This window comes from Dipodomys ordii, unplaced genomic scaffold (assembly GCF_000151885.1).
Source record: "Dipodomys ordii isolate 6190 unplaced genomic scaffold, Dord_2.0 Scaffold26, whole genome shotgun sequence".
NCBI lineage: Eukaryota > Metazoa > Chordata > Mammalia > Rodentia > Heteromyidae > Dipodomys > Dipodomys ordii.
The window spans coordinates 5068918-5090463 of record NW_012267242.1 but is presented as its reverse complement, the minus strand read 5'-3'; the positions used below and the strand labels follow the sequence as shown (position 1 = coordinate 5090463).

At 36.1% G+C, this 21546-nt stretch overlaps 1 protein-coding gene across 2 annotated transcripts in view; it reads left to right on the top strand.

Moving 5' to 3' along the window:
- Positions 1-21546, top strand: part of Esrrg (estrogen-related receptor gamma) — a 416227-nt gene that overhangs the window by 350096 nt on the left and 44585 nt on the right. For both annotated transcript variants that reach the window (XM_013015075.1, XM_013015076.1), the window contains 2 exons: positions 2694-2804; positions 7141-7302. In XM_013015075.1, coding sequence (XP_012870529.1) covers positions 2694-2804; positions 7141-7302 — 273 coding nt within the window. The remainder of the gene's footprint in view (positions 1-2693; positions 2805-7140; positions 7303-21546) is intronic.

Genomic DNA, 21546 nt, shown 5'->3' with positions numbered 1-21546 from the left:
GAGTGCTGTCCCTGAGCCTTTTCTTCTCAAGGCTAACTAACACTCCACTATTTGATCCACAGCTCCACGTTCAGCTTTTTGTTAGCTAATCAAAGATAAAAGTCATGGTCTTTCCTATCTGGGCTATTCTCAGATCTTAGACTCCTGAGTAGCTAGGATTGCAGGTGTGAGCCATAGGCATCTGGCTTTGACTCCTCAATATTTCTCTTTTAGCTCAACACATGATTTTGGATCCAGTTATACTAATTAGAAATCCCAGATTAAGTCTTTGCCAAGGTAGTTGCAATATAGACTCTTCATTTAAAATGTTTGATTTATAATTTTCAGTGTAAACTCCTATACTCTTACCTTTTCTTACTCCTTTCCTCTGAAATTTACTGTGACATTCACTCCCAAACAGGAAAAGATATACTTCCTCAATTACACAGAATTTGTGTATTTAGTTTTTTTGCCATTTAGTTTTTCCTAATGTGATTTTGACATTCTGTAACAATGTCATTTGTCACATGCTATTTGAATTTCTTTGATAATGTTAACATTTTAGATTTATTTTTTTTCTGGGAAAAACTTTAAAATAAGAATTATGTTGAAAATGTACACCTGGGGGGGGAGGATGGGAAGGGAATGGAAGGGGAAACAAAGGAGGAGGCTACAATGCTTGATAAGAAATGTACTCATTATCTTGCCCATGTAATTGTAACCCCTCTGTACAGTATTTTCACAATAAAAAATATTTAAAAAAAGAAAATGTACATCTGAAAGATATCTATCTGTTCAGTTTTATTTGGCCATTTAAAAATAATACTTTTTTCAGAAGAGGAGACTGGTACTGTGGCTGGAATTCCCAGCCTTGCTTGGTTTTTCACTCAAGGCTGGTGCCTCTACCATTCTGAACCACACAGCCTCTCCAGCCCTTTTCTGATTAATTAGCGATAGATAGACAGATAAGTCTGGGTATCTATCTATCTATCTATCTACCTACTTCTCTATCATCCATCTGTCTGTGTATCATTTATCTATCTCTAATGTGTATTTCTACACAGCTCATGTACTTGAACTTGCTATTCTCCTGCTTTAAGGCCTGAGAGTATAGCTGAGTCTTCTTTGAATTTCAATACTTTTTTCTTTAATCTAACCAATTACTCTTGAAATGGTTTCTTTTGCTTTGTTCTCTGATGTATAAATATGACAGTTCCAGCTTTCCTTAGAACTAAAGGTTGTGTGTTCCACTAAAATACAATTGACTGTTAAAGTTGTATTAATAATATAGTATTAAATTATGTTTTCCTTTATACTGTGAATTTCTAATAATTTACATTTGATTAGTAAATTTACCTCAGGGATTTATATAGAAGTACATCAGTCTTTATCAAACTTTTGCACAGTACTCAGATAAACCATGATTAATGTATTCTACATTGTATTAATAAATACTCTAAAAAACAGCATTCACTGGTCTGCAAAATTTTGCATTTACTATATATCTCACACACAGGGTTTTGCAAAAATACATTTGCATATTAATGGATCTAAGAGGCTTTATAGTAAAAATAATAATACAGATGATGGAGTTAAACCAAATATATTTTCTAAATAGTTTGAGAAATGCCCAAATATAATGCACTGTGTAACTGAGTTTATTAATGGAAAATGTTACATTGTTATATCAGTTATTGATATGTTAGTATTGCGCTACAACCCAGTACTACAAAAGAAATATCTTCTTGCTTTTCTCTTTTTCTAATTAAGAATTTAGACTGTCTTATGCTAATTTTTTTAAATTATAGGTTGGAAACTAGATAATCAATAAATTTTGGCCATTCCCCCATATAAGTGAAAATCTTTTAATACATTTAACATTAAATGTAAAACAAAATATTTTAAAGACATTTCTTTCCTGTTGACTTTTTTCATAATCTTTATATGCATTGCATTTAGTACATTTCTTTTAAATGTGAGCTACTTTGGCCTCCTTGCCAGCATCTCCCATTACCTCCCCCTGTCCCCTGAATATTCCTTTTAAACTGTGGCCTTAGAAGCCCTTCTTCTATCCTGTGTTTAGACAACCCAGTTTACTCTCAGTGTTTCCACATATGACAGCAAATAAAAATGTGTGTCAACTTGTAAACTATACCTCTCCTATGAGACATATTGACATTTCAATATGGAACAGTCCCTGAGTCTCACAAGACAAAAATCTTGTATAGAGTAATTCCATCCTCTATCATGTTCTTTATTCTATTCATTTCCACAGGCTCCAGGTGAGTCCTCTTGCCGGCTAGAGGAAGGCTGAGTAGTTATGGGTCCCAAGTCTTTTGCATTGAGCTTTTAGGAGTGACTAAGAAAAAAAAAGGTACAAGATAACTATATCCTTAGTGTGAGAAACTATACTAGCACCAAAAAGCAAAGTCTTTTCTATACTAACTTATGTGTCAATCTGCCTTTTGTGATACATGAATGGTGACTTGGATGACTTTGTCCAAAGTGTCTTTCAGGTCTCTTTTCACTGATAGATGTGATTTCCCACATATTGATGATTTCTACTAACCACTGCTATTTTTACATTCTTCTAGTAGCCCTGGACCATTCTGTATTCTATATCTGTTTCTAGAGCACTCCTGCATATCAATGTATTTGATTGCTTGCAAAGATACCTACCAAAACAGTAAGCCAGTGCCTGTGTTTGCCCACAGGGGTGCGTCTTGACAGAGTACGCGGAGGTCGGCAGAAGTACAAACGCAGAATAGATGCAGAGAACAGCCCCTACCTGAACCCTCAGCTGGTTCAGCCAGCCAAAAAGCCATGTAAGTACAGCAGATGTGTCTGGCTTGCCAGAACACAGACTCTTCTCACTTGGCTTTCTGTACATACACCAATGTTGGCACGCTCACCCTGACTCTGAGGAGACTTCTTTTTGTCGGAGAACAGTGGGAATAGAGATTCCAAAGGATTGTCTGGGAGGTGTAATGACAACTCAACTAATTGCCTTGGTTTTTTGGTTTTGGTTTTGGTTTTTGAGAATATCTCTGATTTTTCTCTCCTCTACCATTTGCATCTCTCATCATTTTGTGGAGGTGTAAGCATATTAATGCATCACTTAGATAGTGTGGATTTTACATTTACTGGTTATCTTTATTTGCAGAGGTACATAAAATAGATCAGGCTGTGATCATTAGTTCATTCATTGGAGCTGTTCGTTTCAGATTTCACAAGGAAGTGATTTTTGTAGTTTTCACCAACTAAATGAGTTTGACTGCTCAACCTCCCAATGAAAATACATTAGGGGCCTCATTAATTTTAGAGGTTAACACACAAGCTAGCAATAGACTAAAACATGAATGGACACTACTAATAACAAGCATAAGTTGGCAGTTCCCTCGCAGATACCGTGGGTACTATGAATTGTTTTTAAAGATCTCATGGTTTTATAATACCAGGTCCCAGTTTTTGGAAGGATGACTGAAACATTGCTAAAATACAACCCTCATTCTCCTTGGCATTAAGCAAAAGGATTAGGGATACAAATTCAGGCAATAACTTTAGCTTGTTTTTCTGAGGAATCGGTTAAAAGTTGTAGTGCAGCAGAACTTGCAATGTAGATTGTTTATGCATAATAGACACTGGGAAATGCTTTGGTAGGAAGATTCCTGTTAGTTCTTCCTGTCACAGAGACACAAGCCATATTCAGCAGAGGAATTAGCCTCTAGAGCAATTCTAGAAAGGGATAAGGGTAATTTTTGTTGTACTTTCAAGTGAATAGAAAGGGTCCACGTCTAATTCTGATTGTCCAGTAGGGGTCACTGCTGTGCCCCATCCCCGTGAGCATATGGAAATCTGTTAAATAAATAAAGCAGACCCTGCACTGTAAATGAAAGGACATTTTAGCTGTGTCAAAGGAAAAACAACCAGTTTTACATAAAATTAAAGCTTAAGTGAACATATGGCTTAGTTTCCTCTTGCCTTTCCAAAAAACATTATGTTGATTATACCTTCAATTGTCCAATCTGGCATCTCCTCCTCAGCCTGCATAAGCTGTTTGGAATTCTGCAAATACAATCTAGGGCTGCATTAAGCAGATTTTGCACATTATAATAAAAAAAACTTTCTGATAATACAATAAAATGCAATAAGCACTAATGCTTAATTTCATTAGAGGTTTCGTTTCCTCGACTCAGTCATATACAGAATGCCCATTTCTCATTTATTTTATGCAAACATTGACTGCAACCATTGATAATTTCCTCTGTGGAAAGAAAAATGAGCACCAGCCCATTTGTAAGTCAACATGATAGAGGAATATCTATCGTTTTCTGTATAAACCTGAAAAATTGGGAAGTGGCTTGTCAAGTACCTTTAAGAAGATTACAGCAATTTCACTGAGCTCCATTTGTCTGAGATAAAGAGGACTCCTAATAAATCATTACTCATTATCTAAAGGCCTCTGTGTTAATTTTCTTTAGTCCATCCAATTAGTGTGTTTTTGTAACAAACATTTATAAAACTTAATTTTCAGATCCTGTCAGATAAGTGTCAAGAGACTGTACATGGGGTTTTTCTGAACGGTGGCTGGGAGGATTCTGTACCCTGACTGATTATTTGTATACCACAAAGGCCCAAGAATGAAAATCGGGTTCTATTGATTCTAATTAGGCAAACATTAAATAAGATTTACCTAGAAATAGCCCTGCTGGCTATTCCATTTTCTGAGCGATGGGAATTCCTAAGCCTCTGCCGAATTTCTCAGACCCCCTCAAGTCAAGTATCCATTGATGAGTAAAACAGGACACATTTTCCCGTGCTTATTAAAAAAGAAGAGTCCTAATTTCCTTTGATTACATTCCTGTTTATTTTCCTATTACTTTTTTCCCCCTAATCCTGAGGGTCAAGTGGTGCTGCTAGGGGGTTTTGGTATATTTTCAGACCTGTGAAAGTTGAAACTTTTTAAAGCATAACTAAAAGTATAAGCATTGATTTTGTAGTATACACAATAATCATACACCTTTCTGTATGGATCCTGCAGCTATTACACAGAAGCTATGTAATCTTTGTTGGCATTTTTATACATTTTATTTATTGTCTTTTTTATATATGTTTTTTATTGTAAAAATACTGTACAGAGGGGTTACAGTTGCATGAGTTAGGTAATGAGTACATTTCCTATTGTGCATTGTTACCTCCTCCTTTGTTTTTCCCCTACCATCTTTTCCCTCCCCATCTCCCCAACTCCTCTCTCTCCTGTCTCCCCTCTGAAGTTGTAAAGTTCATTTTCAACATGGTATCTTGTATATCTCATTGTTATAATGGGTCAACCTGTATCCTTATTTAAGCATTTTGTTATTTTCCTTCCCCTCCCCAAATTATAAAAATGTATATACAAGATACAGGGCACTGAAATCAAATACAGTGAAAACAGGGGTTATACTGTGGGGAAGAATATACAGAAGAAACAAAAAAAAATCACATAGTACATTATAAATACATTAAAAACAATAGCAAGAAAGAAAAAAAACACTTGTGTCCCTATCTAGGGGTTCATCGACTTGGAAAAATTATATTACGTGAAGTAAGCCAGGCCCAAAGAAACATAGGTCCCATGGTTGCCCTTATTTGCAGTAACTAGTATATATCTAGGACAAGCAGAAAAGGTCAAAAACTATGTACATATGACCATATAAGACGATGTTAAGTGAAATGTAATCTTTTAAAAATTATTTGGAAGCTATATTATTTTTAGCATTGTTTTCTAAACTAAAATGGTATCTGGGGGCTGTTTCCTGCCACGTCATCATATTCAACTGAAGGATCATTGAATATTACAGCAATGAGTAATTATCTACTGACAATTTGAAAAAAAATACAATTCATAAGGCTATGTTAATAAACTTGACATATATATTGCTAGTTGTAATTTGGATAAGTCTCATTGTTTACTTATTGGAGGACTGAAAAAAAAAGAATGCCATTTTTGCTACTATGAACTGTTGTGATTTTGCATTTTAAAAAGTTATAAAGTTTTACAGCAAAAAATAAATACATAGTCCATGGAGGAAACAATGGAAACTTTGTTCACAAAAATCTCTGGCATATTGTATATTGAAATAATGTGGGTTTCTTCTTAGTTCTTCAGTTAGAAGAAAGCATAACATCTAAAGCTTTGTCTAGAGATTGAAAATCAGCCCAAGGAGGAAAAGCATTTTGTTAGCTTGGCTTTACAACCCGTCCATAAAACTCTCACATGCCCCTGAGCAGTGAAACACATTTGATATGATGCTCTTCGTTTGTCTCTAGTGTTTATTTTATGAAGGATTTTTAAAACATTTATCACAAATTTCAGACAGATAAATCTAAACCAGAGAATGAACTAGGGACAACAGATGCCACCAGAGGATTAAAGAATTAGGTGCTCAGAAGGGGAGATACTATAGCACATAAGTAGGAGTATTTTTATGAGATTGGCTATATTTGGAAGGTTGGGTAGATGTGTGGGGAGACAGGGAAAGGAAAGAAATTCCCATTTAATGCATCCCACAGAGATAAAGTTATATGGTTAGTAATTCACCCAGACAGAAGGGCCTTGACCTTTGCTCTTTAAGGAGTTAAGACAATTAATGGCTTTTATACTCATTATGTGTGTGGGCATTGGTAGCTCTTTGCCTTCTCATGATAGTCCCATAGTTCAGTAGTTTACTGTGGGGTTTTGTTTTAGAGCTGCTGGGTCGTGTTTATTAACATTCCCAAATCTCACTTAAGAATGAAAAATCAAACCCAGACAATATCTAGTATCTCTTCCCTGTTTGCTACAAACAAAACAAGCAAAAGCAAAAACAAAACAAGCCTCCAAACAACCACCGAACAACAAAAACAAAAAACTTACTATGGGGTAGTTGCTTCATTCTAGCCAAAGCAGAGTAAGCCAAAGAGAAAAGCATGCATTCGATCAGGGCTGCTGCACTTTGCTTTCCAACCTGATTTTTTTCCCCTGAAAACTGTTTAACACAGGCATATTGGACCATAAAAGGAATAGTCTGAGTTAATTGTTGAATATTTAATTTTTTTATAAGCACAAAAGTGCTGTAGGGCTTGTGAAAGAGAAGAATGATGCTTGTAGTGATCTTGAAATGTTCTGGTCTGATCCTGCAGATAACAAGATTGTCTCACATTTGTTGGTGGCTGAACCGGAAAAGATCTATGCCATGCCTGACCCTACTGTCCCGGACAGTGACATCAAGGCCCTCACTACACTGTGTGACTTGGCTGACCGAGAGTTGGTGGTGATCATTGGATGGGCGAAGCATATTCCAGGTATATTTAAAACCACCACAACAAAAAGGTCATAGCGAAGTTCCTGAGTTATCCATGTAGATTTGGGCAGATTCAGATTTACTTATAGGATTCCTTAAAATCTTGACTTAAAAAAAATCATGCTTAATTCAGAGTTTTGCTTATACACACACACACACACACACACACACACACACACACACATATGTATAGCACCTTGGGTTTTGGTGAATTATATTTTTATATATGAAGGCATTAGTTCTTACAAGATATTGAAAAAAGACTTTTTAAAAACATATGCTTATTATTTTTAAAATTCTGAACTTTCTTTTTTCTTGACAAATAATGCTGCTTTTTCTTGTAACTTTAAATGTTATTATTGTGAGCAGTAGATAAGACACTTATTTTTGCCCTTGTAGGAATTTCTCATTGTATTGTTTATTGGGGCTGATTCTAACGAATTGCTGTTTGTATTTATACGTTTGCCTTGGTTTCCAATTAGGTATTTACTATGCAGTTATAAATTCATATATAAACTATTTTAAAGAGCAAATCTTAAAACTGAGATGGTAAAGTTTCTCATATGGTGATATAGAATTAGTATTTCAAAAACAATCTATTCTTTCTTTTCAATAAACATATGCATGGTCACGAGTTTGAGAATTTTAGTATTCCACTTGAATTAGTTTTCATTTATTTGGACTTTGATCTTCAAATACTTTCTAAACAAGTTTTGAGTGATGAGCAGTATTTTTCTGGTACAGTTAACTTACTTCTGTCTCCTTAAACTAGTTTGTCTTTATGCTTTGAATGCTACAGTAATTTCTTTAATCAAATTGATGGAAGTCCCTTTCCCAGCCCACACTGAAACCAATTTATTGGTCATGATACGCCAGCTATGTTGCTAACAGTCGTAACGAACTGTCAGGCGATATCGCAGTGGAGCTAATTTGAAGTCATTAGGTGTGCAGCGTTCAGGCGACAATTTGTTTCAGTGGTTAGGAACACAGCTGACATTTCTGAATGGCTTTGTTCCGTGCAGTTCTAGATGAGGCCAAGCAAATTGTAAACTAATTTAAACATCACTCTGTATTATACCAGCTACTTTGTCTTACACTGCTTGCTAATAAAGCACCCCAAATTAAGTCAAAACTAGTTAAATAGGTGAGCTTGAGTGCATTCTTTAGAAAATACCCTCACAGGGTTAGTACATCTCAAGGAAGGATGGAAACTGGATTATGTGCAGGGCTGATATGACATCTGGATTGTAACAGAGCTATGTGAGTTAGATACATGCATGTTCTAAAGAATGTTATAATATTTGGGAACTCTGGCTGTGTGGATGACTAAAATTTGTACTTGAGAACAATGTCAGGAAAGGGTTTAAGAGAAGAAAGAAAAAAAAACCTAATATCTGTTACAGTATCCAAAATATTTCATTAAGTAGTTTATATATATATATATGTATATATATATATATACATGTATGTTTGTACCATATGTCATTGTGATGTTTTGTATATATACATAAAACATGTATACACAAGTCACACACATATATATACATGTATGTATACATAATAGCAGCTAAATATATGATATATTACTATATATTGCTATATGTATTACTATATATTACTGCATGACTATATATTACTATTAATTATATATGTATATGTAATATATACATATACTATACTCTATATAGAATAATACTCTATATAGAATAATAACTATATATAGTTCTATAATAACTATATACAGAGTATATATAATACATATTCTCTATATAGTATATATAATATATAATAACTATGTAGAGTATATATAATAACTATATAGTTTATATTCTATATATTATTCTCTATATATTTACATAATAACAATTATATACAAAATAATATATATATAAAACATGTATAATTTATAATAATATATTACACATAATAACAATATATTGTTACTATTCTAACCCAGGGTTTCAGCTTTGGCACCACAGATACAGGGGATTCCACAATTGTGTGTAGATAGGTAGCTGTCTTATGCATTATAAGGAGATGTTTAACAACACCCTTGGCTTCTACCCATTAGATGCCAGTAGCACTCCTAACAAATGAAAACGTCTTCAAATGGTACCATATATCCTTGGATTTGTGTGTGGGGGGTGTAAAAATATACCAGTATGCCTCTATTACCCCTAACTGAGGATCGTAGATCAAACCTAAGGACCAGGTACTATTATATCACCAGTTCACAGAGGCAGAGATTGGTAGATTGGTAAATACACACACACACACACACACACACATACACACACACACACACACACATATACATATATATGACAAAGCTAGGTAACAGTAATTGTGTCTCACACCTGTAATCCTATATCCTCAGGAGGCTGAGATGGGAGGATTATGGTTCAAAGCTAGCCAGGGCAGACAAGTCTATATGAGATTTTATCTCCAATTAACCAGCAAACATGTCAGACTGGATGTGTGACTCAAATGATAGTGCACTAGCCATAAGCAAAACCAAGTCAGAGTGCAAGGCACTGAGTTGAAACTCAGTGCAACAAAACAACAACAAAAAACCCATGTACACATATGCATCCATGTTTATACCTGTATATATTTACATGCATGTATATATATGAATATATATGGACAAATTCACAGATATACTCAATGAGTTCAAAATATATGCAGAACATATAGAGAGCAATTTCTGCTTTGAAATTCAATCAAGACATTTTAGTTTCCCAATAGGTTTTATTTTAATCATTTCAAAATAATATTTTCATTATCATCTTCATTATAATCATCATCCACATCTGTGTAAATATCTATGTCACCATAATTCCAAGCCATCCATTAATTCCATGAACTCTGCTCAAATCTCCCTGATCTAAGGGATTTGTTCACATAGTATTTTGATAACATCCAAACATGTCACAATGGAGACTTAGAAAAGTCAACAACTTCTTCTAAGCCTTCTGGTAAGGAAAAGTCAGTGATAAATTTGCAGTTCTGGCTGTGCATCCAAGGAGAAATGTTAGATTACAAAGGAACTTGTCACAGTAACAGGACTCTGGTGACTTTTGCAAAGATGGTAACTTTAAATAACTATGAGTAAGACCGTTTGCAGTGCTGGAAACAATTGCTATACGATTATGTGCTCAGCCTTAAGCGGAGGCTTAGAATTGGTGGGGACTGATGCTATTCTCTCTCTATGGCAAATGCCAGAGCCGGTCACAGTGTCGAGATGATTCACAGCTCTGATTTTCATGATGCCCAGAGGATATTTTAAATGATTGCAAGGAGAGGCCTGGCTGTTCAGAATGAGATTAGCAAAACAAGAATTAACTGAAATCCTTTTTAATGATTTTTTTTGGAATATTATATATACCATAGAATATTTTGAAGAGGTAGAAGGGAAAGGTGCTTTGATATCGAAGTATGCTGGCTTAATTCTAGAGCATCAAAGAACAACACAGATCGGAGAGGAACATGGGATAAGGAGGTAAAGGCACAGACAACTTCAAGATTGAAGCCACTTTCCTCACTTAAATGAAAGGAAAATTTCCTATTCTTGATGCATGAGCCAGTTCTGAAAAGTGGAGTCAGAGCTGGAATTAAAGTCACATCTGAACTAAAATGTCCTGTCTTAGTGCTAACTTCAAAACTCTTTGTTTTTCTAAAGCTTACATTATTGAACGCTTCGGTAAAGTACACTAAAACCTAAAACCTTTGCTGTGTGTGTGTGCTATTCTTAGTTTGTGCAATCACGGTACAGGCATTTTAGGTTTAACTTCTAAGATTAGCTCTGGAGCTTTTCTGTCCTGCTCTGAAGATGCTTTTCCCACACTTGATTCTGCTACATAAAAAGTAAAAAATTCAACAAAAGAAAAGATGGAAGAAAAATACCTACGGAGTGGAGGGATTTTTTTATTATTATTATCAGTAAATAGAATTCGTTGACTTATGTTGATAAATCACATACGTTTTGAAACATGACCACACTTTATCTGCAGCCGAAGAAAAAAAATAAAAGATCTCAAGGGCTTTAGAAAATGCTTGACTTTAGTTAGAGGAGCATAAGGGTACAAGAACAGATGATGGTGCTCTAATAGCCCTTTTTAAGAATGACAAGGCCCCACCATTAGCATCCTTTTATATCCTTGGAAATTGCTCATGCCTCGCTTTTCTGGTTCCTATCTGCCTGACTCTTTTTTATTTCTCTTTCAATTTCGTCTGCGCTCGGATAAGCGCATGCTAACACAATATGATTGAGCTGTAAAATGGAACGCTGTCGCCTCTAATCTCCTTTATGTAGATACGGAGCTCCTGCACACTCGACTTCATTCTCTCCCCATTGTTGGCCTTTTTCTTTTTTTCCCCCCCCGAGAATGGGCTGCAGAGTAATGGCAAATATCAGAGCTAGGTTTCACAGGGTGTGATAAGACAATTATCAGCCCAACAGTCAGATCTATTATTGTTCTTTGTGCTTGATTATAATATTATTATGTACTGGATCTGGGTTAACAAAATACAAAATGTGGTTAGTCAGAGGGTGCTTAAAAATGCATAACCCATGTTAGCTAACCTCTATAAGTGGTTTAAATATATTTGTGGATCTTTCCAGATAGCTTACTTTAAAAGAACAGAAAGGTATTACAACAACTAAAGGAATAATTGTAGGATTGAAAGCATTTTTCCTTTTTAAGTATATCAAATTCTTAAGTTGCTTTGTTTTCAACATGAGGAAGACATGGCCACTCCAGTTTGGCAAACCATTAGTCATGTTGTTAAAATGTTGCCTATTGTAATGGCACCTGAGAGAGAGAGAGAGAGAGCCCTATAATTTTCCTTATAGCAAGAAAAGGGAAAGATATCTAGCTCTAAAAGAAAACTACACTATGCAGATAATACAATAAACAGTCTTTAAGTGTTTTTTTTCATGTAAGAAACATATCTAAAACATAAAAGCTGAAATGCACTGAAATGGTTTTTTGTAAAAATGGTTCAGTTAGGAAAATGTACATTAAAAACTGTTCACTGACTTGCCTGTTTAATGTTTTCTCAGTAGAGTTATTTAGAATTTTCTACAGTGACAGAAATCTGTTTAGAGTGTGGATTAAATGATTTTTGTGTTATGGAATTAATTCTGCAAAAGATTAAAAATGGAATATTTTTGTTCATAGTACTGTTTGATATATACTAATTGCTTGAACCAATTTTATGTGGAACCCAATTTATAAGATTATGTTACCCTCCTGCTAGAGTTGTATGGAGGTTTTATTTTTAAATACTCATTACTGGAACTGGGCACCAGTGGCTCATGCCTATAATTCTAGCTACTCAGAAAACTGAGATCTGAGAATTGAAGCTTGAAGCTAGCACATGCAGAAAAGTCTGTGAGATTTTTATCTCCAATTAACCAGCATGAAGCTGGAAATGGATGTGTAGCTAAAATGATAGGGTGTCAAATAAACTGTGAGTACAAGGTCATGAGGTCAAGAGTTCAAGCCCCCATAGTGGTACACACACAAAACAATTTCATTATTGGGTATGGTTGGCAAAATACCCATTTTCAATTGGTAACACCATTACATGATTAGGATGCATACTAATGTACAAAATAACATGCTAAAATTAGATTGTTTCTTTTTTTGGGGGGGTCCGGTCGTGGAGCCTGAACTCTGGGCCTGGGCGCTGTCCCTCAGCTTTTCAGCTCAAGGCTAGTGCTCTACCACTTGAGCCACAGCACCACTTCCGGCTTTTTTCTTTTTTGTTTATGTGATGCTGAGGAATCGAACCCAGGGCCTCAGGCATGCAAGGCAAGCGCTCTACCACTGAGCCACCTTCCCAACCTCCAAAATAAGATTGTTTCTATGTGTAATATATGTGATTATGATTTGATATGTAAGAGCTAGTTGACAAGCACCATATATAAGTTGCATCTAATAGTTTATGTGAAATTTGTATTATTGGAACTTGATAAATATTCATTGATTAGTTGATTTAAAATGTGTATAGCACAAATTTTCATTGGTTTTCATATTCTACCTTCAACACCATCTCATAGAGAAATTTGTATGTAATTGTAATTTCTACTTTGCTTTGAATGAATTAAAGCACTCTAATTTTAGCCTCTTTTCTCTAGATTAATTTTTCTTTTGCTTAATTTAGCTATATCTACTGTGAGATAGTTGAATCTTCTAGTTAAATGGAGATAAGTTAAATATAAGACCCAGGAACTGGATAAATAAGACCACTTAAAGTTATAAGTATTCAATTATTAACTGTTTGGGGGTTTTGTTTAATCTACTTTGTAGCTATAAAACCATTACTTATAGATTAGAATGATTTGAGAGTAAAATCAGAAAAATTGAGCTGTAGTTCAGTAATTTTTGTAGGTTACTTAATTATGCTAACCATTAATTATATTGTGAAAATCAAATAAGGAAAAAATATGCATGTAAATTTTATTCCTATATTTAATTAATTTGCAAATTGTAAAGTATGATGTAAATGTAAAGCATTCCATGTGATTTTTTATTTCCAAAGTATTGTACACATATATATCATATATATCATGTATTTATTTTTATTTATTCAATTTATTTTTTATTGCTGTACATATATTTTATTTTGTTTTATTTTATTCATTACTTATATTTTATTGCTGTACATATATTTTATTTTGTTTTATTTTATTCATTACTTATATTTTATTGCTGTACATTTTATTTACTATACATATATAATTTCCTTGTTTATCATTCGTGAAAGTCACAACTGTGTATAGAAATAGGAATCAGGAAGTGATAACTATGTTGTAAAAAATGTTTAGGTATCACCTGAGACTTCTTTCTTGATTTTTTTTTAAATTGGTTGTGGGGCTTGAACTCAGGGCCTGAGTGCTGTCCATGAGCCCCTTCTTGATCAAGTCTAGCGCAAGACTAGACTACCACTTGAGCCACACCACCACTTCTGGTTTTTGAGGGGTTAGTTGGAGATAAGAATCTCATGGGGGACTTTCTTGCCCAGGCTGCCTTTGAACTGAAATCCTCAGATCTCAGCCTCCTGAGTAGTTAGGATTATAGGCATGAGTCATGGGCAACCGGATTCCTTTATTTTCTATAGCTAACTTTATTGAAAATGAAAACAGTAGACCAATAAGATTTAGTGAGGTTTGCCTGGCAGAGATCCAGTTCAAGAGACAAACCACAGGCTGTTAAAGATGCTCACAATGATGTGTCACGGGCTGTTCAGTGCTGTTCATGGGCTATGCGCTACTCTGTCATCATGCTGAATTTCCACCAGCTTTGCTCCTGCTGGTTATGAGACCACATGCATTTGCCATCTCTCCATAGCTTTGCTATTGTATAATTGGAAAGGACTCATCATTTTTTAGTAATCATTAAAGGCTTATTAAACTTTTTATGTATCTTTTGCATGCCTAACACTATTCTAGGCACAATGGGAAGATGCCCATGAGATCATCCTGAATCATTAGCCCTATCTGCATAAACAAATGTACCTCTGTAGGAACATATATTGATGATAATCTTGATTTACCACTGTGTTCGATTCAGACTTGACTTGTTCATCTTATGCATGGAATTGAGCCTTCAATCTAAAATAGCTATGATAACTCTTTATTGCTTACAAAGCACTTCTACCAACTTTTATTAAAGGACAGTTTTCTTCTTATTAGCCCTGCTTTGTAGATGAGTACATCAGAGAGCTGAGAGCTCTGCATGACTCATTCTGGAGAGAATGTTAGTCAGAGCTGTGGTGTACTGAACTGAGATGATGTTGCGAGTAGCATCTCTGTATCTTTCTTCACAGTCCTCATTACTTTCCCCGTGATCTTGTCATTTGTTCTCAATCACCTATTTGAATTTTATAATACATTTAAACAAATGTAACATACCCAGCCTCTTTGTACATTTTGTCTGTACATTTACAACATGAAAGATAAAAGGGAAGGAGAGTTCCTTACAAGAGAAGGTCTGCCATATCTTTCAATAAATGCAAACGAAGACCATGACTTGGTAGTATAGCCTAAACATTACTAATGACACATTTCTATTGATTGATTGATTGATTGATTGATTTGTTGGTTGGTTGTGGGGCTTGAACTCTGGGCCTGGGCTCTGTCCCTTAGCTCTTCAGCTCAAGTTGAGTGCTCTACCACTTCAGCCACTGTGCCACTTCCAGTTTTTCTGGTGGTTTATTGGAGATAAGAGTCTCATGGACTTTCCTGCCCAGGCTGGCTTTGAACTATGATCCTCAGATCTCAGCCTCCTGAGTAGCTAGGATTACAGGCGTGAGCCACCAGTGCCCAGCTACTAACGACACATTTTAATGACCAAGTCAATCACTCTTTGACTACTTATGTGATTAGTTGTAAAAGTCACTAAATGATTGGTTTTATACTGATCCAATGCTCCTATTTCCCCCAACTATGCTCAGATTCACTGGATGTTGAAGTTGATGGACACGTAAAGGTAAAATGGAAAAGTGAGTCACTGTAAAGACTTTCCAATCACATCAAAAACAGAACCTCTACCATGGAGCATTAAAATAGTTTCTGCCAGCCTCTTTTTACTTTTTTCACCTTTGTTGCATAAGCATTCAATGAATTATATACCAGCCATGTACACTCAGGACACACACATAAATCTAGCCCTCTCAGCCTGGTGGGTGGTTCAGAAAAATGAACTTGAAGCTAAACAGAGTGAGTAGATGTGATTGTGTTATTCCAAGGCTACACACAGTGACGATGTCAATGGAGGCTACAGACACAGGCAAGAACCCATCCTAGAAAACCCTGAGCTTCAAGCCAGGATAACACATTTCCTACTAATGGTAGAGAAACACCATTGCAATATTTAATGGAGACTGACCACATGGATTTTCATTTTGAAAAGATGAAAATCAGCTTCTAGACAGAAAGATAACTCACTACTTTGGAAAATAACCTTTCTCCATGCCTTATGTTCTAAAAGCATGCCATCCATTTCAAACAAGCTCATGGTAATTGCTAAGCTCTTTTAAAATGATCTTTCAGAAGTTTGAGACAACCTGAAGTTTACCTAAGGATTATGAGACTATTGACATTGTGTAGACCTAGCCAAGTCTCTGCTTGCTTTTCTTGTATTCTTTTTATTAGAGAAGATGTTGCCTGTAACTTTTAGGTTGTTTTCAAATCTACTTGATGAGTTAAAGAGAGAAAACTGGGTCTTATGGGTAAAATGTTATATAAAAGCTGGCATAATTAATATAAACCACATATGCTCAAATGTTTGATTAAAATGTTTTCATCTCTAAACACCATTGGGAGAGGGGTACGGAGCATGAGGCAGGGAGGGCTTTGTTTATTCCCTCTGCTCCTTCCTGACCCTTTCCCCAACCCTAGTTCTACTTCCCTGAGTGGCTGGTGGCACTTTTTCCCCTGTGTTCCCCCTTTATCTGGCTCAGCCAATCTCCAAATGAATGCATGTCTATCCTGGCCTTGGCTTTGACACTCTGGATATATTGATTAATAGTTGCCCTAAGCTCCTTTTAGCAAATCAAATTTTCACTTTTAGCAAGGATTTCGCCTCTGATTTATTCAGCAAAGTGAAATGCACTAAATTGACTTTGACATTCAGGGAAAATGGCTGAAAAACAAAGAGCAGAGGAAAGAGATATAAATTGTATGGCAGCTGGTGAGTTCAAGCATCAGAGAAATAGTTTTCTATAGAATGCCTACTCAGTGAAAAGTACTTTTTAAACACAGACAGAAGGAAGTGATTTCGTCAATAAAAATGAAATGCTGAGTTTCTTTTAGGAGAAAGTAAACTCAGAATTCTTATCCATTTAAAAAATGGTATATATTGTTTCCCATAGTAAAAGATTTCACCTGACATTTCCAAATACACGTATAAGGTATTTTGGTCTTATCCATCTGCTCTATTATTCTTTCTTGCCCATTCTTCCTCCTCTTCTCCTTCTCCCTCCCTATTTATCCCTCTTTTCTTTGATGACCTTGGTTATAGTTTCTCCTGGATTCCATAAATTAGAGAAACCATGTGATTCTTATCTTTGTGAGACTGACTTATTTGTATGTGGATATTTGTGTGAATAATTATTTGCATATATACGTGCTGTATATAGATGTGTACATGAGGGTGTGGATATGCACACATGTATGTGTGTATACAGTGTGTGCGTTTATTCTAAAAAATGAAGCTTTTCCATTACAATCAGGAGAATTTGAAATAATTTTGGAGTATATATCTTGGTATAGAAAAGCCATCTATCTTTGATCATCTGTGTCTTTTCTTCCAAGAATGCCATGCTAAGCTGTGTTCCTTTTTGAGACTGAATCAGTCTGCCTCCTCATTAGAACAAGGCTCAGTGGATAAATAACGACTAGGTTTAGGAAACGGAAGTGTGGTTTCAGGGTGTGGAAAGACCCTGGTGTGGATGAAGAAAGGTGGGAACAGGGCTGAGCTGAGTTTCTGTGGGCACTTGGGGAGGAATTAAAAGTGTGAGGAATATCAGGGATTTTCTTTTTCAAATTGAGATGTAATAGATGCATGTCATCTGCCTAAGGATTTTCTGAGTAATAAGAGGAGCAAAGGAAGGAGAAAGCTGTGGCTGAGAATTCCTGCTCATTCACTTCTTTCTCATGAAGTGTTAATTTTCCTTATTAATTGTAGACAGAGTACACATGTGGTACATATGTATTGTTAAAGCAGTTCTCCACCACTTAAATAAATATATATATATGTATATATATATATATATATATATTTAATGACTCTTTTCTTTTTGTCTTTACAAAAAAATATAGCAGTATTTATAGTAACTGAAATCCAAAGACACTCATTCTGTCCCTCTCAATGATGTTTTACAAATCAACTTCTTTTAATAAAGACTGCGTATTGAACTCAGGACCATAAGCTTGGTTGTCAAGCACTGCTTGTATCACTCCAGCCATGCTTTCTGTCCCAGATCAGATAATAATTTGACACTCCACCAGTGAGTCCTCGGCTCCATGCTAGAGTGGACCCATTGTTTCTCTAAAATGATACAGCTTCCCTAATGGAGATGTGTGGCTCGTGTGGTAAAATGCTAGATGTCTTCAAAAAGCCAGAGGAGAACACAGGCCCTGAGTTCAAGCCTTGGTATTAGCACACACACACAAATGATGATACATCTTCCTTCCCAGTTTAACCCACTGATCAACCCTCAGAAATGACCTCCATGAGAAAAATTCAATACAACGCTTTTAACTGGTCAAAATCAGTTTGATTGACAGGATTTTCTAAGCAGTTTGTGGTTTCACAGAGGAACACTTCTCTTGCATTTGTTTATAAGTACGAAAGCATTTCCTTTTCCCAGATATAAATACAATTTCTTTGAGGTAGGAGTGTACAATTTTATTTCTTTTAGTTCATTTTTTTTTTGCCAAACGATTATTTTCCCTGTAGCAAGAGTCACGATTGGTGTTCATGATATGCAAACTGTCACGAGGGGATTGTATCATTGTTGGTTAGCACCTGGCTCTCTCATGGTACCATTCGATGTGATTTAAAAAGTGTTACTGCAGGGAGCTGGTGCCTCACACCTGTAATCCTAGCTACCCAAAGAGGCTGAGATCTGAGGATTGCAGTTTGAAGCTAGCCCAGGCAGGAAAATCCCTGAGACTCTTAACTCCAGTGAACCAGCAAAACACTGGGAATGGAGGTATGGCTTAAGTGATAGAGCATCAGACTTGAGGGAAAAAGCCAAGTAAGAGCTCAAGATCCTGAGTTCAGGCCCCTGAACAAATACAGACACACACACACACACACACATACACACACACACACACACACACAAATATGTGTACATGCAATTTGGACTAAGAGAAAAACTGAATAAATATATTCCTCCCCTTGGTAATTCTGAGAGCCACTGGCAGTTCAATTTAGTGAATCCAATCTCTATTAAGCCCATAACTTTGCTTCTAATAAGGAAATTATATTTCCATTGCCACATCAACATGAAACCTTCCCCACAACTTGTTAATTCTATATAATGAAGAAGAGGGAAAGGACCAGTTTCCTCAACTGGATTTACAGTAAGCAAGCTGATAACTGAATATGTAGGTCCGTATCAGAGAATCATCTGAGCCCAATTAAATACCATCCCTTTAAAGGAGGAGGGGGGTTCCTCCGAAGAGCAGCTATACTCTCTGTGTGGGAGAGCCTTCACACCTGCTTAACCTACATTAGGAAAGGATTAATTACCTGAGGTGCTGGCCCCTCTGCCAGTCAGCACGTTTGTGGCTGGGCACATGGTGGCCTGGGCTGCTGAGGGAGGGAAGTATGGAGAACAGCTGGGGGTCCCTACACAGAATACCTCCAAACATGGTCAGCACTTTAAGAAAAGCAACATCAAGCTTCTTGTATCTTGTGATTTGACTGAGTCAGGGCAGAGGCCTCAGCCAGGAGGTCCTAAGCACGAATGTTGTTTGCTTGAAAGAGTGAACAGCGCAAAGGCGGTTTCAATTGTCATGCCTCTCAGATTAACCTTCTTTTTGGGAAAAAAAAGGAATAATTGGCTTCAGATTATTTATATTTATTTCTGTGATTACCATCGTTTTGAAATGAAGAATTCTGAAGCTTGTAAAATGTGCTTATTTTTTCAGAAGCGTGTCTAGGAAAAGCTATGGAACACTCATTTTACATATGTAGAATAATATCAAAGCAAGATTTTTTCTCCCCCCAAATAATCAATGCTGGCAAATTAAAACTTAGAGATCATAGACGAGAGCTCTGAATTTTAAGAAGAGGCACTATATTGGAGTGGACAGTGTATAGTCTTTGAAGTTAGTGTCCCTGGTTGTAATTCAGGTATTATTTTATGCCAGCAACTCAGTTTATATACTTATAAGGTATATACATATAAATAATTATAGTAATACCTTCTCATAGGTTGCTAGGACAATACTATGAGCGACTATAAGCAAAATACAGAATACAATCTTGCTTTTTTTTTGTTTGTTCGTGAGCCTGAACTCTAGGCCTGGACGCTGTCTCTCAGCTCTTTTGCTCAAGGCTAGCGCTCTACCACTTGAGATACAGCACCACTTCTGGCTTTTTTCTGCTTATGTGGTGCTGAGGAATCCAACCCAGGGCCTCATGCATGCAAACAAAGCAAGCATTCTACCACTGAGCCACCTTCCCAGCCCTCTTGCATTTTTTTTTAATGTTGGCACTGGGGCTTGAATTTGGGGCTTGGGTATTGTTTCTGAGCTTTTTTCCTCTCAAGACTGATTCTCTACCACTTGAACCACAGCTTCACATCTGGCTTTTTGGTGGTGAATTGAAGATAAGTGTTTCATGGCCTGGGATAGCTTTGAACCTTGATCCTCATATCTCAGCTTCCTGAGTAATTAAGGTTACAAACATGAGCCACTGGCACCTAGATTGCATATATTTTTAGTGTTCAACAAATGCTGAGTGTCATTACTGGAGCATTGATTTGGGGTAAAGATACTTAGTACCAGGAAAGTTATAGATGGCCACAAACTAGTCAGAGATCAAGTTGGAACTAAACCTCATGTCTTTCAGCTCCAAGTTTGCCATGAATGCTATTTAGCATTGTCACTAACAGGTTTTTAGAAAAATAGAGTACAATTTTAGTCACAATAATAGAGAGTATCAAGTTATCTTCCTGTGTTTTGCATATTATATTATGTGATGCATAAGCATATATTTATATGTATATCATGCATCTTGAAGATAGACTCATTATAGTATTAACGTTCTATAAAGTTTATTGTGATAGATTTAGCAAGTTGTCTATGACAAATGATTAGTTTTGAGCCAATTTTTATTCTTTGACATAGCATGTTGTACTGACTGGAAATTATTAGTCCATGTATGTGGATCAGAGTCCTCTTTCCTGCAGCCTCCTGCAGGAGGAGGAGAGACAAACCTCTTCCTGGGGCTATCGGATTGGGAAACATGGCTAATGACCCAACATGAGAACTACTGCAGGTCTTCATACAGGGCTAAGTCATCTAGATAATATGATGAAACCATCTGAATTGATAAGATGTGCCTATGTTTTTATTGCTATGATAAAGGTGAGGTACACAGGGATTACAGTTACGTCCGTCAGGTAAAGAGTACATTTCTCTTCAGACAATGTCATCCTTCCCTTGCTCTATCCCAGTCTTCCGTCCAAGATGTGCCTATTTTATAAAGCATATTTG